General features: G+C 43.2%; 1 protein-coding gene across 1 annotated transcript; it reads left to right on the forward strand.

Annotated features, from left to right (window-relative positions):
- Positions 1-1226: 1226 nt before the first annotated feature.
- Positions 1227-3199, forward strand: LOC113905979 (olfactory receptor 5A2). The gene is given in 6 exon segments (XM_027564014.1): positions 1227-1287; positions 2237-2404; positions 2407-2463; positions 2466-2814; positions 2816-2919; positions 2922-3199. Coding segments are annotated over 6 exon segments (1017 nt in total).
- Positions 3200-14499: the final 11300 nt, after the last annotated feature.

A 14499-nucleotide genomic window follows, 5' to 3' on the forward strand; every position in this document is an offset into this window, starting at 1 on the left:
CAGGGGCTTTTCCAATGAGTCAACTCTTCGCATCAGGTGGCCAAAGTACTGGCGTTTCAGCTTCAGCATCAGTCCTTCCAAAGAACACCCAGGACTGATCTCCTTCAGAATGGACTGGTTGGATCTCCTTGCAGTCCAAAGGACTCTCAAGAATCTTCTCCAACACCACAGTTCAAAAGCATCAATTCTTTGGCACTCAGCTTTTTTCACAGTCCAACTCTCACATCCATACATGACCACTGGAAAAACCATAGCCTTGACTAGATGGACCTTTGTTGGCAAAGTAATATCCCTGCTTTTAATATGCTATCTAGGTTGATCATAACTTTCCTTCCAAGGAGTAAGCGTCTTTTAATTTCATGGCTGCAGTCACCATCTGTAGTGATTTTGGAGCCCCCAAAAATAAAGTCTGACACTGTTTCCACTGTTTCGCCATCCATTTCCCATGAAGTGATGGGACCAGATGCCATGATCTTTGTTTTCTGAATGTTGAGCTTTAAGCCAACTTTTTCACTCTCCTCTTTCACTTTCATCATAGTTCCTCTTCACTTTCTGCCATAAGGGTGGTGTCATCTGCATATCTGAGGTTATTGATACTTCTCCCGGCAATCTTGATTCCAGCTTGTGCTTCTTCCAGCTCAGTGTTTCTCATGATGTACTCTACATATAAGTTAAATAAGCAGGATGACAATATACAGGCTCAACGTACTCCTTTTCCTATTTGGAACCAGTCTGTTGTTCCATGGCCAGTTCTAACTGTTGCTTCCTGACCTGCATACCAGTTTCTCAAGAGGCAGGTCAGGTGGTCTGGTATTCCCATCTCTTTCAGAATTTTCCACAGTTTATTGTGATCCACACAGTCAAAGGCCTTGGCATAGTCAATAAAGCAGAAATAGATGTTTTTCTGGAACTCTCTTCCTTTTTCGATGATCCAGTGGATGTTGGCAGTTTGATCTCTGGTTCCTCTGCCTTTTCTAAAACCAGCTTGAACATCTGGAAGTTCACGGTTCACGTATTGCTGAAGCCTGGCTTGGAGAATTTTGAGCATTACTTTACTAGCATGTGAGATGAGTGTAATTGTGTGGTAGTTTGAGCATTCTTTGGCATTGCCCTTCTTTGGGAAATTTCCCCTTGCCTCTCCCTAAATATTATCCTCAAATATGCAATGAATCATTCCCAACTTCTCTTGGTCAGGAAGTACTGGTTTCTGCTTTTCCACGACCACCATGACTTGGCCAATTTCAGTCAACTTTGCTGTTGCTTCCTTCTTCCACCTCACACCCAAAGGTAAGCAAATAGCCCTGTATCCCATAATGATGCTGATCGAGCTAGTCTGAACTTTGGATTTTTTATGATTTTATGCAGTGATTTGTATAAAACTTAGGGGCTTTATAAAACTTAGCCCTATAGGGGCTCCCTTGGTGGTCCAGTGGCTAAGACTCCACACTCGCTGAGCAGGGAGCCTGGGTCTGAGTCCTGGTGGGGAACTGGGTCCTACATGCTGCACCTGAAGGTCCCACATGCCACGACTGAGACCTGGGGCAGCCAAATAAATAAATAAAAATAAATATTTTTAAAACCTATATAATTAGAAAAAATGTCTAGTTCTAAGCATGCATTTACTGATACTGCACATATATGTGTTTGTATATATAAATCCCTTTTCCCTTTAATTTTGCTACCTAAAAGAATGGATTGTTTTCATTATGGGTTGAATCTCCTCCCTCAACATGGAACATGCAAAATACTATAACCAGTTGTATTTACTTCCTTTTTTGGATTCTTATACTAAATATGCATAAAATAGAATAAATTCCTAACTTTGTTGTTAATCTGGGTTGATATTTTCAAGTCAGAAAGTCTAAAAAAGCCATAAGAAACCCAAACCTAAAGAAGCCCTGAGACTCAACCTTCCATTTTTCAACTGAGAAAATGAGGAAACAGATTAAATGACTTTCCCACCGTCTCCAGGGAGTTGGGAATAAAGTTGTGAACAAAATTCACATTTCTGACTCCCAGTCTCTCTCTCCTCTTTTAGACCGCTTCTCTTTTTGTCAGCAAAGTATAGAGCACACAGATTTTAAATAGTACGAAGGGATTATCATAGGCTGACTTGCTCGGAGAAGACTTTGCCTAGCAGGTGGCTAAACCTGGTATCTGCTGTAAGATATTATAGGAAATATCGACTGGTAACAAAGTCTAACAGATCACAGGATTGCTTCCCTCCTTTATTCAGGAAGCAGGTCTGTGGCTGCAGGAAGGAACAGCACCATTGTGACAAAATTCATCCTCCTGGGATTTTCAGGGCAGCCTGAAATGAAGATTTTTCTTTTTGCATTATTTCTGGGCATTTACCTCCTGACCCTCGCCTGGAACCCGAGCCTCATCGCCCTCGTCAGGATGGACTCCACCTGCACACGCCCGTGGCCGTCTTCCTCAGTAACCTGTCCTTCCTGGATGTCTGTATGTGTCCTCCACAGCCGCCAAGACGCTCTCTGACATCATCCCGGAGCGGAAAACCGTCTCCTCGGTGGGCTGTGCCGTGCAGTGCTTAGTCTTCTGCGGGCTGGGGCTGGCTGCCTGCTTCCTGTTGGCGGCCATGGCACTTGATCGCGGTGCTGCGATGTGCAGCCCGCTGCCCTACACGGTCCTCGTATCTCACACCCTTTGTTTAAAGAAGGCGGCCGGAGCCTACTTGGGTGGGTTCCTCAGTTCTTTGATTGACACCTGCTCGGTCTATCAGCACGATTTCTGCGGGCCCAACGTGATCAACCACCTCTTCTGTGACCTTCCTCCAGTCCTGGTTCTGTCCTGCTGATACTTTTGCCAGCCGGGTGGTGACCTTCCTCATGGGTGTGGGTGTTGGGGTGCTGTCTGTCCTTGTGATCCTCATCTTTTATGGTTGCATTGCTGCTGCTGTCCTATCAGGTCAGCTAGAGGGAGGACCAAGGCCTTCAGCACCTGTGCCTCTCATCTGACTGCTGGGACCCTCTTCTATGGTTCTGGTCTCTTCATGTACATGCGACCTAGTTCCAGCTACTCCCTGGACCAGGACAAGGTGGTGTCCATAGTCTCTGCTCTGGTGATTCCTATGATAAATCCCATCATCTACAGTCTTAGGAACAAGGACATTAAAAATGCCATGAGGAAAGCTGTGCAAAGGGATTATGTAATTTTTCATGGGCATTGCCTTTTCTGACCCTAATATAATGTTTGCAATGAAGCTGTGAGCTGGGTCACTTGTTCAGACTCATGTCGTTTTGGACTAGTTGATCTGCATAATTTGTGATGACCAGGCCCCCCCCCTCCGCCTTTTTTTTTCAATATTTCTCTAACCAGTTTCCTATTGCTTATTGGGAAAAAGTTTGGCCATTACTTGTTTCTAGAATGAATAACATTGCATAGATTGAGATTAGCAGAAAACTTCACCATGAGGAAGGCTGATCAACTTGGAGTATCAAAATACGAGTTTGTGTCTGTAGGTGGAAGACATTGAAAAAAATGTTAGTCCAGTATTTAAGGTGGAGATTCTTCAGGTAGGTCCAGAACATAGCATTGTAACCTGAGGAAGGGGATTGTCGTTGTTTACTTTTTAGGACATGTTGGACTCTTTTGTGACCCCATGGACTGTAGCCCACCAGGCTCCTCTGTCCATGGGGATTCTCCAGGCAAGAATACTGGAGTGGGTTGCCATGCCCTCCTCCAGGAATCTTCCCAACCCAGGGATCGAACCCAGGTCTCTTGCATTGCAGGCAGATTCTTTACTGACTAAGCCACCAGGGAAGTCCAAGAATACTGGCGTGGGTAGCCTATCCCTTCTCCAGGGGATCTTCCCAACCCAGGAATCGAACATGCATCTCCTTCAGTGCAGGCAGATTCTTTACCAGCTGAGTTACCAGGGAAGCACTATACAGTTGCTAAGTGTTCTTAAATCATGAAACCTATGGTTATTAATCTAAATATGCCATCTTTATATTTGTGGCCTTATGCAAGTTACTTACAAGCTCTATTTTTCTCATGTGTAAAATGGGAATAATAACTGTATCTACCTCATTGAATTGATGCAACAATTAAGTGAGAATGTACATGAGAAGGGCTTAGCCAAGTGCCTGGTATATGGTTGTCTTGTTCTTTAGTCCCTGAGTTGTATCCAGCTTTTCTGACCTCTGGGACTGTAGCCCACCAGGCTCTTCTGTCCACGGGATTTCCCAGGCAAGAATACTAGAAAGAGCTGCCATTTCCTTCTCCAGGGGATCTTCCCAAGCCAGGAATTGAACATGCATCTCCTGCATTGGCAGGTGGATTCTTTATCACTGAGCCATCAGGGAAGCCCCTGCCTGGTATATAATAATATTTAACAAATGTTAGCTCCTATTGTCAGCCATTTAGTCAATATTATTAGTTTTGAACACTAGCAGGAGAAATTCAGGTTAATGTGCTAAAAAGAGACAAAGTACATAGCTTTATAATGTCTACTCAAATTGGGCCATAATAGTCTCAGTAAAAGGCATGTCTATAATTTCTCACCTTTGCCACTTCTTTTGCATATTAGGAAGCAGTTTTTTGGGAAGAAGAAAGAGCTTAAGCTCATAGAACTGCCCACGTGTGGAAATCCTATCACTGTGCTAATTTTTTAAAATTAATTTTGATTGAAGTCTAGTTGCTTTGCAATGTTGTGACAGTTTCTATTGTATATTAAAATGAATCAGCCATGTGGCTACATATATCCCTTCCCTTTTGGACTTCCTTCCCATTCAGGTCACCACAGTGCATTAATAGAGGTCCTTGTGCTATATACACAGTCAGTTATCTATCTTATACGTGGTATCAATTTGTTGTTGTTCAATCGCTAAGTTATTCAATTGCAACCCCATGCACTGCAGCACACCAGGCTCCTCTGTCCTCCACTGTCTCCCTGAGTTTACTCAAACTCATATCCCTTGAGTCGGTGATGCTATCTAACCATCTCATCCTCTGCTGCCCTCTTCTCCTTTAACCTTCCATCTTTCCCAGCATCAGGGTCTTTTCCAATGAGTTGGCTGTTTGCATCAGGCGGCCTGACGGGGTCCAGCCCCGGCTGATCCAGGGAGTTCAAAGCGGGTACGGCGTCGGCAAGGATCAGGATACGATAGCTTCAATTAGATATTAATTAGAGATGTAAAGAGTAATAGAATGAGGATAGCTCAGTAGGAAAATTCAGTGGAGAAAAGAGGCTGAGTAGCTTGGTTTACGCGGGAGACCAATAAAACTTCAAGACAAGAAGTTTGCACCACTTACGTAGGCCACAGGCGTCCTTCCATTCTCCTGAAGGAGAGGAGACACTGAGGCCTCCCCAGTCGGATCTTAGAAGCCCAGGCATAATTAGTAAGCATGGCGGGTTCCGTGCTCCAGATGGAGACTCAGCCAGAGTGGGAGAGAGAGAGAGACATGGGGAGACCAGTATTTCGAGAAACTGATCCCAATTCTTTATTTTCCATGGTCTACTTTTATACACTGAGATGTTATGCAAAAGTCACGCAGGGTCAGCAGTCCTGAGTTTTATCAAAGTCAGGTGCTTCATACAAATGTATACAGAGGTCTTAGGGGTGTTAGATCATCTTCTGGCCAGGGGGCCTGCTGACAATTTATGACCCCTTCCTTGTGACAGCAGTCAGTCAACCAGGACACTTATTTCTCCAGGGGTGATTATTCTTAAAACAGACACCACCCAAATAAAGTTACATTCCTATAGGGTGAGTGTATAGTGGGTTTTAGTTAAGGAAAGAATTTACTTAGCCTAAGGTCTAACGTGATTAATATCAAAGGTTAATACTTATTTCTTCTATATATTCATTAATGTGTGTAAGGGCAGGGGATGTGGAGACTTAGCAACAAACATTGGCTCAACAAATGAAAAACCCTTCACCAATACAATTTCTAATCAGCCCACTATACTTATACCAATGGTTTTCTAACTTTTCTAAGGAACCTGTTTTTAGAAGGTTTAAAGCATCTCGTGCCTCTCCCGGTTGGGAGGCTGTGAGCAATCACATGTGGCCAGACAAGCCTGTCAGGCAGGCTAGAGAACCTTCAGAGGAGTTTGTAGGTTAAAACACTCTTGTCACACCCAGGAGTTTTTATTAACTGGAGCTCTAAGTTAACTCCTTCTCCGAAAGAGGTGGTGGGGGACAGCCCCCCGTAAAGTCAGAGGTGTAGGTGAGAGCACAAAGTAGTAAAGTAGGCAGGCTCTGGTTATGGGGGTAGATGCTCGAGGAGTTCCAGGGGGACTCCTGAGGCTCGATCCCGCCTTTGCGTATGTCGAGCCTCCTTCCTCATGACCTTTGCCACGGGCAGAGTGCTTCCCGCCGGCTCCCCACAGTGGCCAAAGTATTGGAGCTTCAGCTTCAGTGTCAGTCCTTCTAATGAATACTCAGGACTGATTTCCTTTAGGACTCTCAAGTGTCTTCTCCAGCACCACAATTCAAAAACATCAATTTTTCAGTGCTCAACCTTCTTTATGGTCCAACTCTCACATCTGCCCATGACTACTGGAAAACCATAGCTTTGACTAGACAGAGCTTTGTCGTCAAAGCGATGTCTCTATTTTTTAATATGCTGTCTAGTCTTGTCATAGCTCTGTGCTAGTTCTATCTGCTCCCTGGACACCTTGTCTTTTCCTTGTGGCCGTTTCCCTCCGCCTTTCTTTATATGTGCTCCATTTCACCAATTCTCCTACTGCCGGAGTCAGTATACAAGCCTCATGCTTTGGATTTATGTGGAGCTGTCACTGGTCTATTATTATTTCTATTTTTTTTCCTGAACAAAGATTCTGACTATAAGATATTTATAAAAATTTCTTTTGTTTGGCCATATATATATATTTGCTAGTAATGGAAATTTTCTTTTTTCATTGAGAAGATAGATGTTTCTTCAGTTGATCCAACTACCCAGGAGAAAGTAATGTTCATTCATTAGTAATAATGAAATCTAGGGACTTCCCTGGTGCTCCAGAGGTTAAACTCCATGCTTCCACTGCAGGGGATGTGGGTTTGATCCCTGCTTGGGGAACTAAGATCCTGCATGCCACGTGGCATGACCAAAAAAAAAAAAAATCTAGTTCTTAAGACAGGAATTGGCACAAAGTTTGAATAAAGCAAAAATGGTCTGGTAAGTAAGCCACATGTTAAATAAAACTTCCCAAAGTAGTGCATTCATTATGGAGTCCATATGCAGATATACATCAAACAGAATATTTTTGGCTCTAAGAGAATCAGGCGTTTTATAGCTATTTGAAATAGGACGAGGTACATCTGACTCCAGGGAGCAGCTAGCCAGATGGAGATAAATCTACTTTACTAAAATTACCGCAATCCAGGGTGTGGTGCTCCTTTCACAACAACCCAAAATCTTTTCCAGATGGCCTGAAGTTAACCACGTTCAGAAGCGCTGCCTGCATAAGCTGGAAGACCATTTTTAGTTTTCAGGGAAGAGCAAAGCCGCCAAGCTTGTTCTTGGGACAGTGGCACCATTCTTCGTCTTGTTAAAGAAACCACATGAAAAGCCAAATTACAATTGGAAGTCTATTTGGAGAGAAAGGAATCAAAGCCAAGTGGATAATGTTTATCAACACCAGGTACTGGGTCCAAGCAGGCTGAGACCCTGGGTTAGGGTACTACCAGTTTTCCTCCCCAAACATTCATTTTCCTCTCTTCTAAGTGACCATCTTCCATTTTAATCAAAATATTATTTACAGATTCATGAACTAACAGCTTTTCTTTCTTTTGGCCCAAGAAATGTTTTGTCTCTAAAATGTTTCTTTCGCACATTTTAGTTACCTATGGTGATCTCACTTTGTGCTTTGATTTTTAGCATTTCCAGAAATCTGATTACTGTCCGTGTGTATCACCTACATTTCTCTAATTTTTGGTAGGTATATATGATCACACACAGATACACACATGCACACATGCACACATACACACACACTGACTCTCAAATTAGTGACTGATGCATTAAATGAGCTCTGATGAGATTTTAAATATTTTTTCCCTTAAAGATTACTGGTCTCATGTTTCTGGCCTTAAACCTAGGCAAACCTAGAGCCTGCTTATTCTGTGATGACCCGCATGAATAAGATCATATTTGCATTCCCCTTCCTGTGTCCAGATAGCTGATTTGAATCTTCCTGAGGGGGCTTCCCAGATGGCGCTAGTGTTAAAGACCTCACGCAATGCAGGAGACACAAGAAACACAGGTTTGATCCCTGGGTTGGGAAGATCCCCCTGGAGGAGCATATGACAACCCACTCCAGTATTCTTGTCTGGAGAATCCCATGGACAGAGGAGCTTGGTAGACTACAGTCCAAGGGATCGCAAAAGAGTTGGACACGACTGAAGCGACTTAGCACGACCTACAGTTGAACAGGAACAGGCTGAGTCTTACATGGAAGGAGATAAACCATGTATCTGAGAATTTTCCCATCAGTTTGACATACAGCTACTTTCCCTGAATTCTTATTGTGTCTCCTTGTCCGTAACATCTTCCAAATAACTGGGAAAGAAAAGCCAACTGCTAATATCTGACCTTTGCTGCTTTCTCCCTTCCTTGCTCTTCTTGCTTCCTTCCCCTTTTCTAATGCTGGCCAAGATCTCCTATGTGCAATACTGCTTATGGATCTGACCAGGAATGAGATACTCCTCTTTTCTACAAGTTAAAAAGTAGCCATGGCAGGCTCTTATAGCCGTGGCTTGGCACTTTTAGAAACTGGACGTGGCAGGATCTTGCATCAGTGTTGCCAGACTAGATGGCTGGCACCATCTGGTTGGAAGACAGACAAACCACACTCTTTGGAGGGACCACACTCTAGAAATAAACAGGCCCCTGGAACCCAGGGAGCCCTCAAGGAAGAGCAGAAGTTTCCTCTCTCTCAAAACAAAGTTTTTCTGAAATAGAATCATGACATCAGACTGGACTTTAATGTCAAGATAAATAGAAAACCCACTATGTCTAAAGCATCACACTGATATTGTATGGTATATTCTTGTTACTACAATAAAACCTCCTTCTTTTGCAAAGGGAGATTAGGTTGTTTTCATCTTGCATGCATATGTGCATGCTAAGTTGCATCAGTCGTGTCCGACTCTTTGCAACCCTATGGACTGTAGCCTGTCAGGCTCCTCTGTGCATGAGGATTCTCCAGGCAAGAATACTGGAGTGGGCTGCCATGTGCTTCTCCGGGGGTCTCCCTCACCCAGGGATCGAACTTGCGTCTCTTAGGTCTCCTGCATTGTCAGGTGGGTTCTTTTTATCACTAGCGCCACCTGGGAAGCCCTGTCTTCATCTTAAGAAACCCTTAAGGAACAAAATTGATGAGTATAGCTCAGAGGGAGTAAGACCTTATATCAGACCCAATAAACCTCATAGTTCATTTTCTAACAAGTAGAAGTTAAAGAAACAGCTTGGCAGGGATCATCTCACTCTTGGGCTTGACCCCCAGTATAGGATACAACTGGGATAAGACTCATTCTGGGACTGAGATGCAGCTGAGGTGTCCTTGAACCTAATCAACAAGAGGTGGGTTCTGAGAAGTCCTTCATCTCAGCACACCTGCTAGTCCTATCTTTCCTTCACTTTTTTCGTGTATTCTCTAACACACCCTGCTTATAATTTGCTGTGTTATCGGCACTGTTTCTCTGGGTGACACCTTTTGCAGTCCGTCTTTTTACCAGAAGGCAAAGCAAATATTCCTTCTCTGTTTAACACTTTTGGTGTCCACGGCTTCTGTATCTCGGAAGGTTCTGGAATTGTTTTTCATGCATGTTTTACATGCATACCATCCCTGGTAGTTTTTCAACAGAAGGTCATATGTGAGAGTTTCCTGTGTTGGCCAGTTAAACGTCTTTGATGGAAACTCTAGCCCTCTATGTTAATTTTATTTAACAATTACAATTAGGTGTAACTCACCATGAAGGAAAAAAAAATATTTGTTAGTTTGAGGGGAAAATAACCTTTTTTATCCTCAGCTGTCATTGCTGGAGTGGAATTGATTCCAACTATGGGTTTCAGGGTTGAACCCTGAGCAGTTCAAGATAATTAGAAAATACCTGAAATGCAAATCAAAACCACACGAAACATCATCTCACACCAGTCAGAATGGCCATCATCAAAAAGTCTATAAATAATAAATGTTGGAGAGGGTGTGGAGAAAAAGGAACCTTCCTACACTGTTGGTGGGAATGTAAATTGGCGCAGCCACTATGGAAACTAATATGGAGTTTCCTTGGAAAACTAACACTAGCGTTACCTTATCATCCAGCAATCCCAGTCCTGGGCATGTATCTAGAAAAGACGAAAACTCTAACTCAAAGAGGTACATGCACCTCATTGCAGCACTACTTCCGATAGCCAAGACATGGAGGCAACCCAAGTGCCCATCAACGGGAGACTGGTTTAAGATGGACCATAAAAAACAGTGAAATATTGCCATTTGCAGCACATGGATGGACCTAGAGAATATATCACACTCACTGAAGTAAGTCAGAAGAAAACAAATTTTATCTGATATCCCTTACACGTGGAATCTAAAAGCAATACAGATGAATGTATATACAAAATAGAAAGAGACTCCCAGACGTAGAAAACGCTAACACATTTTCAATGTTAGTAATAATATTCCTTTGCTGACACATTAAAAGTGAGTCAACTATATTATTTAAGTACTGCAGCTATAAACACTACAGGGTTAAAAAGTCAGGTAACAAAAATGTCATTTAGATTAACATAAGTAAATGTTTAAAGTATTATAAATGTAAAGGAACCATGTTCTATTGGAATCATATTCCCTTAACTTTTTTCTGTCAACTCAGATGCTAACCACCTTTTGTTCAGGGTCTCTCTCTTCTTGGTGTCTCTAAGCTTTTTGGAGTTTGTGCTTTTATGGTGAAGGCCTCTGTCCATATGCCATCTTGAAGGCTCGCTTATGCGAGTCTTTGGCTTCCTTTTGCTGTTACACCTCTTCTCTTTGGCTCAAGAACCTAACAACTTATCTGCTTGAAAGAAGGGAGCGATCAGATATATGTGGAAGAATATATTAGGTAAAAGCTAAATACTATTCAAAAATACTATTTTTAAGCTGTCACATACAACTAAGTGAAAAATTTTAAAAAAGGGTTGGATGGGGATAAAAGAAGAGATTAAAGACTTGCAGAAGCATGACCAGACATTAATTCTAATATATCACAGCTAATCGAAATAACCCGGGCCTCTTCTGTCCCCTCTAAGACATCCTTCCCAGGCAGTGTCTGGGGACAGAAAAGCCAGACCTTGAGGGCCAAAGGACAGGGCTTAATCCATGCTAGTGTCTTGGCTACAAAACAAGAATTGCTTCTCTGCTAGTGCGCTTGGAGACAGGTGACAGTGAGCGGGGTGAGAGGAGGAGGAGGAGTTGCATCTTGGTGTATACTTTAGGGAGCTTGGCTCGTTTACCTTGCAAACTTTCCAGCACACTGTGCCCAGTTATCCCTCTTTTCCTCCTTTTCTCTGACCTTCTTCATATGATCATTTTCCCTTTCCTCTTCTTTCATTCCTTGAAATCAAACAGATAGAGCCATAGGAGAGGAAAGAGAACTGTTTATCTTTCTTCTTCCTGATTCCAAACCTCTGGAAGGTCTTTCTGAATGCGCTCCATCTATGGAGTCCCATCCAGAAGGTGGCGGGTGGGGAACAAAAAAACTGGTTCCAAATATGACATTAGAGAGTTGAGACTCGCTCTGCAGTACACAGTCAGACTCAGCATTTCTGGAGGTTTCCCACATCCTGGTGTTTGTTTTTCCCAGACAGAGGTCTCTGATGATTGTCCTTATGCTTTGGTGGTGTAATTTATTTTATAGATCACAGGATGGAAGGGGCCACTATACTAGTCCCATGGTTCTTGCAAAGACAGGAAGTTTCCTTGCTGTCAAAATGTCTCAAAAGATTAACGCCATGAAGGGAGGTCTTGGAACCCAAGCAGGGGACCAATGAACAGGGTCGGTCTCCATCCATTACCCAGGAGACGGCTGATGTACAGCTTGCCTGGTTTCAATTGCTCCTTCTTCACTGTGGGCTGTGCTCTCAAGTCCTCTCTTCGCTAAGATGGAGAAGGAGTGTAAGCATTTAGGGCCCTCTTGTTTCACAGCCAGATCATTTCTGAAGTAAGTCAAACACTGCTAACAGAAACAGAGTAAGGATGAGTGGGATAATCTCAGAAGCTGGGAGGTGAAACATCTTTTGACCATTTCTGAATACCTGGGTACACCACGGAGCAAAAGGATGACAGAGGAATAAAGCTTTTCCTAAGTGTTAGGTGAGTCTCTAGGGGCTCTGATCTAAAGCATCTCAATGGTCTAGGATGCAGGGAGAATTTCAAAGGCTTACAAATAGCTCAGTGTCATGGTCCTGGAGGGCTAAGTTTCATAAGTGGCCCTTTTCGGTGACATTTCATTCAACTTGAAAAGCAAAGTTGTTGAGTGATGATTTAAACATGCAGGTGCATCCTTACACTTTAGCATAAAGTAGTGGAGGATGGGAAAATCTGTGACTCACCTGATCAGTGTTCGAATGAGAAAACCCAGACCCAGAGGAAGGGTTGTGAGTTATTCCTGACGAATGTGTATTACCTGATTTGCTATGTTTGTAAGGTCAGATTTAAGTAGTTTACAGCAGAGGGCAGTATTCCCGAACTGAACGAATCCAATGCAGCTTTGATGAACAAGTCAAGATCTAGAGGAAGTCATGGACTCTTATTCAAAAGTAAATTAATATTTGGTCTTTGGAGAGTAATTCTGTCCAAACTGTTTTTGATAAACAAAGCTGTTCAGAGTTTGTTTCTTGGCCGGCAAATATGTTGAACTTTTAAAAAGTCAACCAAGTAAATAGTAGGAAGGGCTATTGATGAAGCATCTTAAAGGAAGATCTGAAAGGGACCACTCTTTCATGTCCTCTTTACACTTGCTCTTTTTTCTAATTCAGTAAGCAGAGTCAGGTGGAGAGAAGTATGGGGAAGGGGATATACAACATGTAATCAAGAATGGTGAAAAAAAGAAAAAAAGTTGGTGTTAGAAAAAGCTGAAGGAAGAGAGATGACAAAACATTATCTTTAGTGAATTTTTATCCAATCAAAAGATAGCTGAGGTGTCCTTAATAGATAAGAGGCAACTAAAACTAAGGTCTGATTAGAAACGATGGACCCTGGGGTGGTGGCTGAGAAAAAGGACAGGTAATCACAGGTGTGCTGAGATTAATAACAGCATCGCTGGTTTATCTGTTCTCTGTGTGCAGTGGGGTTTGCTGGGGTAACTTTATCTCTTAGGCATCTGTGGACACAAGCTTTGCAGTGGTTGCCATCTGAAGGCTGAGATTCCCCTCTCCTTCAGTTATGCCAGCAAAATGATTTAATGCTTCTCTCTGTATATCTTCCTCCTGAAAGAAGACAAGGTGAGGTGAAGTCACTCAGCCGTGTCCGACTCTTAGCAACCCCACGGACTGTAGCCTACCAGGCTCTTCCATCCATGGGATTTTCCAGGCAAGAGTACTGGAGTGGGTTGCCATCACTTACTTGGCAAGGTGTCGGCATTACATCTTTGCTATTCATTTCCTGAGAGGATATCTATGTGAAAAGATGCTGTGTTCATGTTATTGACAGCATGTCCAATTACATTGTCGTTCCCCTGTTCATTTGTACAATAATGTGTCTGAAATAGTCTCTGCCTTTCTAGAGATCTTTTGTGAGAGATTCCTGGAAAGAACATATAGGGGTCCTCCTGGATTTCTGATTTCCTGCCCACATCTGGCTGGTGATCACCCACAAAATTTGATGTCTTTATCATGCCGCGTATTATCTCTTGCTTTGAATTATGCTTATATGGACATGTTTCTCAGAGAAGGAAATGGCAACTCACTCCAGTGTTCTTGCCTGGAGAATCCCAGGGACGGGGGAACCTGGTGGGCTGCCGTCTATGGGATCACACAGAATCGCACACAGCAGCAGCAGCAGCAGCAGCAGCAGCAGCAGCAGCAGCAGCAGGACATGTTTCTCATCTCTTTTCCTGAGCTCTATATTCCTTACTGGATCATTTCCAGAGGTCCCTAACCTCCAGGATCTGACGCCTGGTGATCTGAGGTGGAGCTGATGTAATAATAATAGGAATAAAGGGCACAGTAAATGCAATGTGCTTGAATCGTCCTGAACCCATCCCCTGAACACATCCCTGGGCTGTGGAGAAATTGTCTTTCAGGAACCTGGTCCCTGGTGCCAAAAAGGTTGGGGACCCACTGTTTACATCCTTCAAACCACCAAGTTTAGTGCTTTGCACTTTATGAAAAAGTAAAACTGTTAGTCACTCAGTTGTGTCCAACTCTTTGAGACCCCATGGACTGTGGCCCACCAGGCTCCTCTGTCCATGGACTTCTCTAGGCAAGAATAATGGAGTGGGTCGCCATTCCCTTCTCCAGGGTGATCTTCCCGACACAAGGATCGAACCC

The sequence above is a fragment of the Bos indicus x Bos taurus genome, chromosome 15 (assembly GCF_003369695.1).
Source record: "Bos indicus x Bos taurus breed Angus x Brahman F1 hybrid chromosome 15, Bos_hybrid_MaternalHap_v2.0, whole genome shotgun sequence".
NCBI classification, from domain to species: domain Eukaryota; kingdom Metazoa; phylum Chordata; class Mammalia; order Artiodactyla; family Bovidae; genus Bos; species Bos indicus x Bos taurus.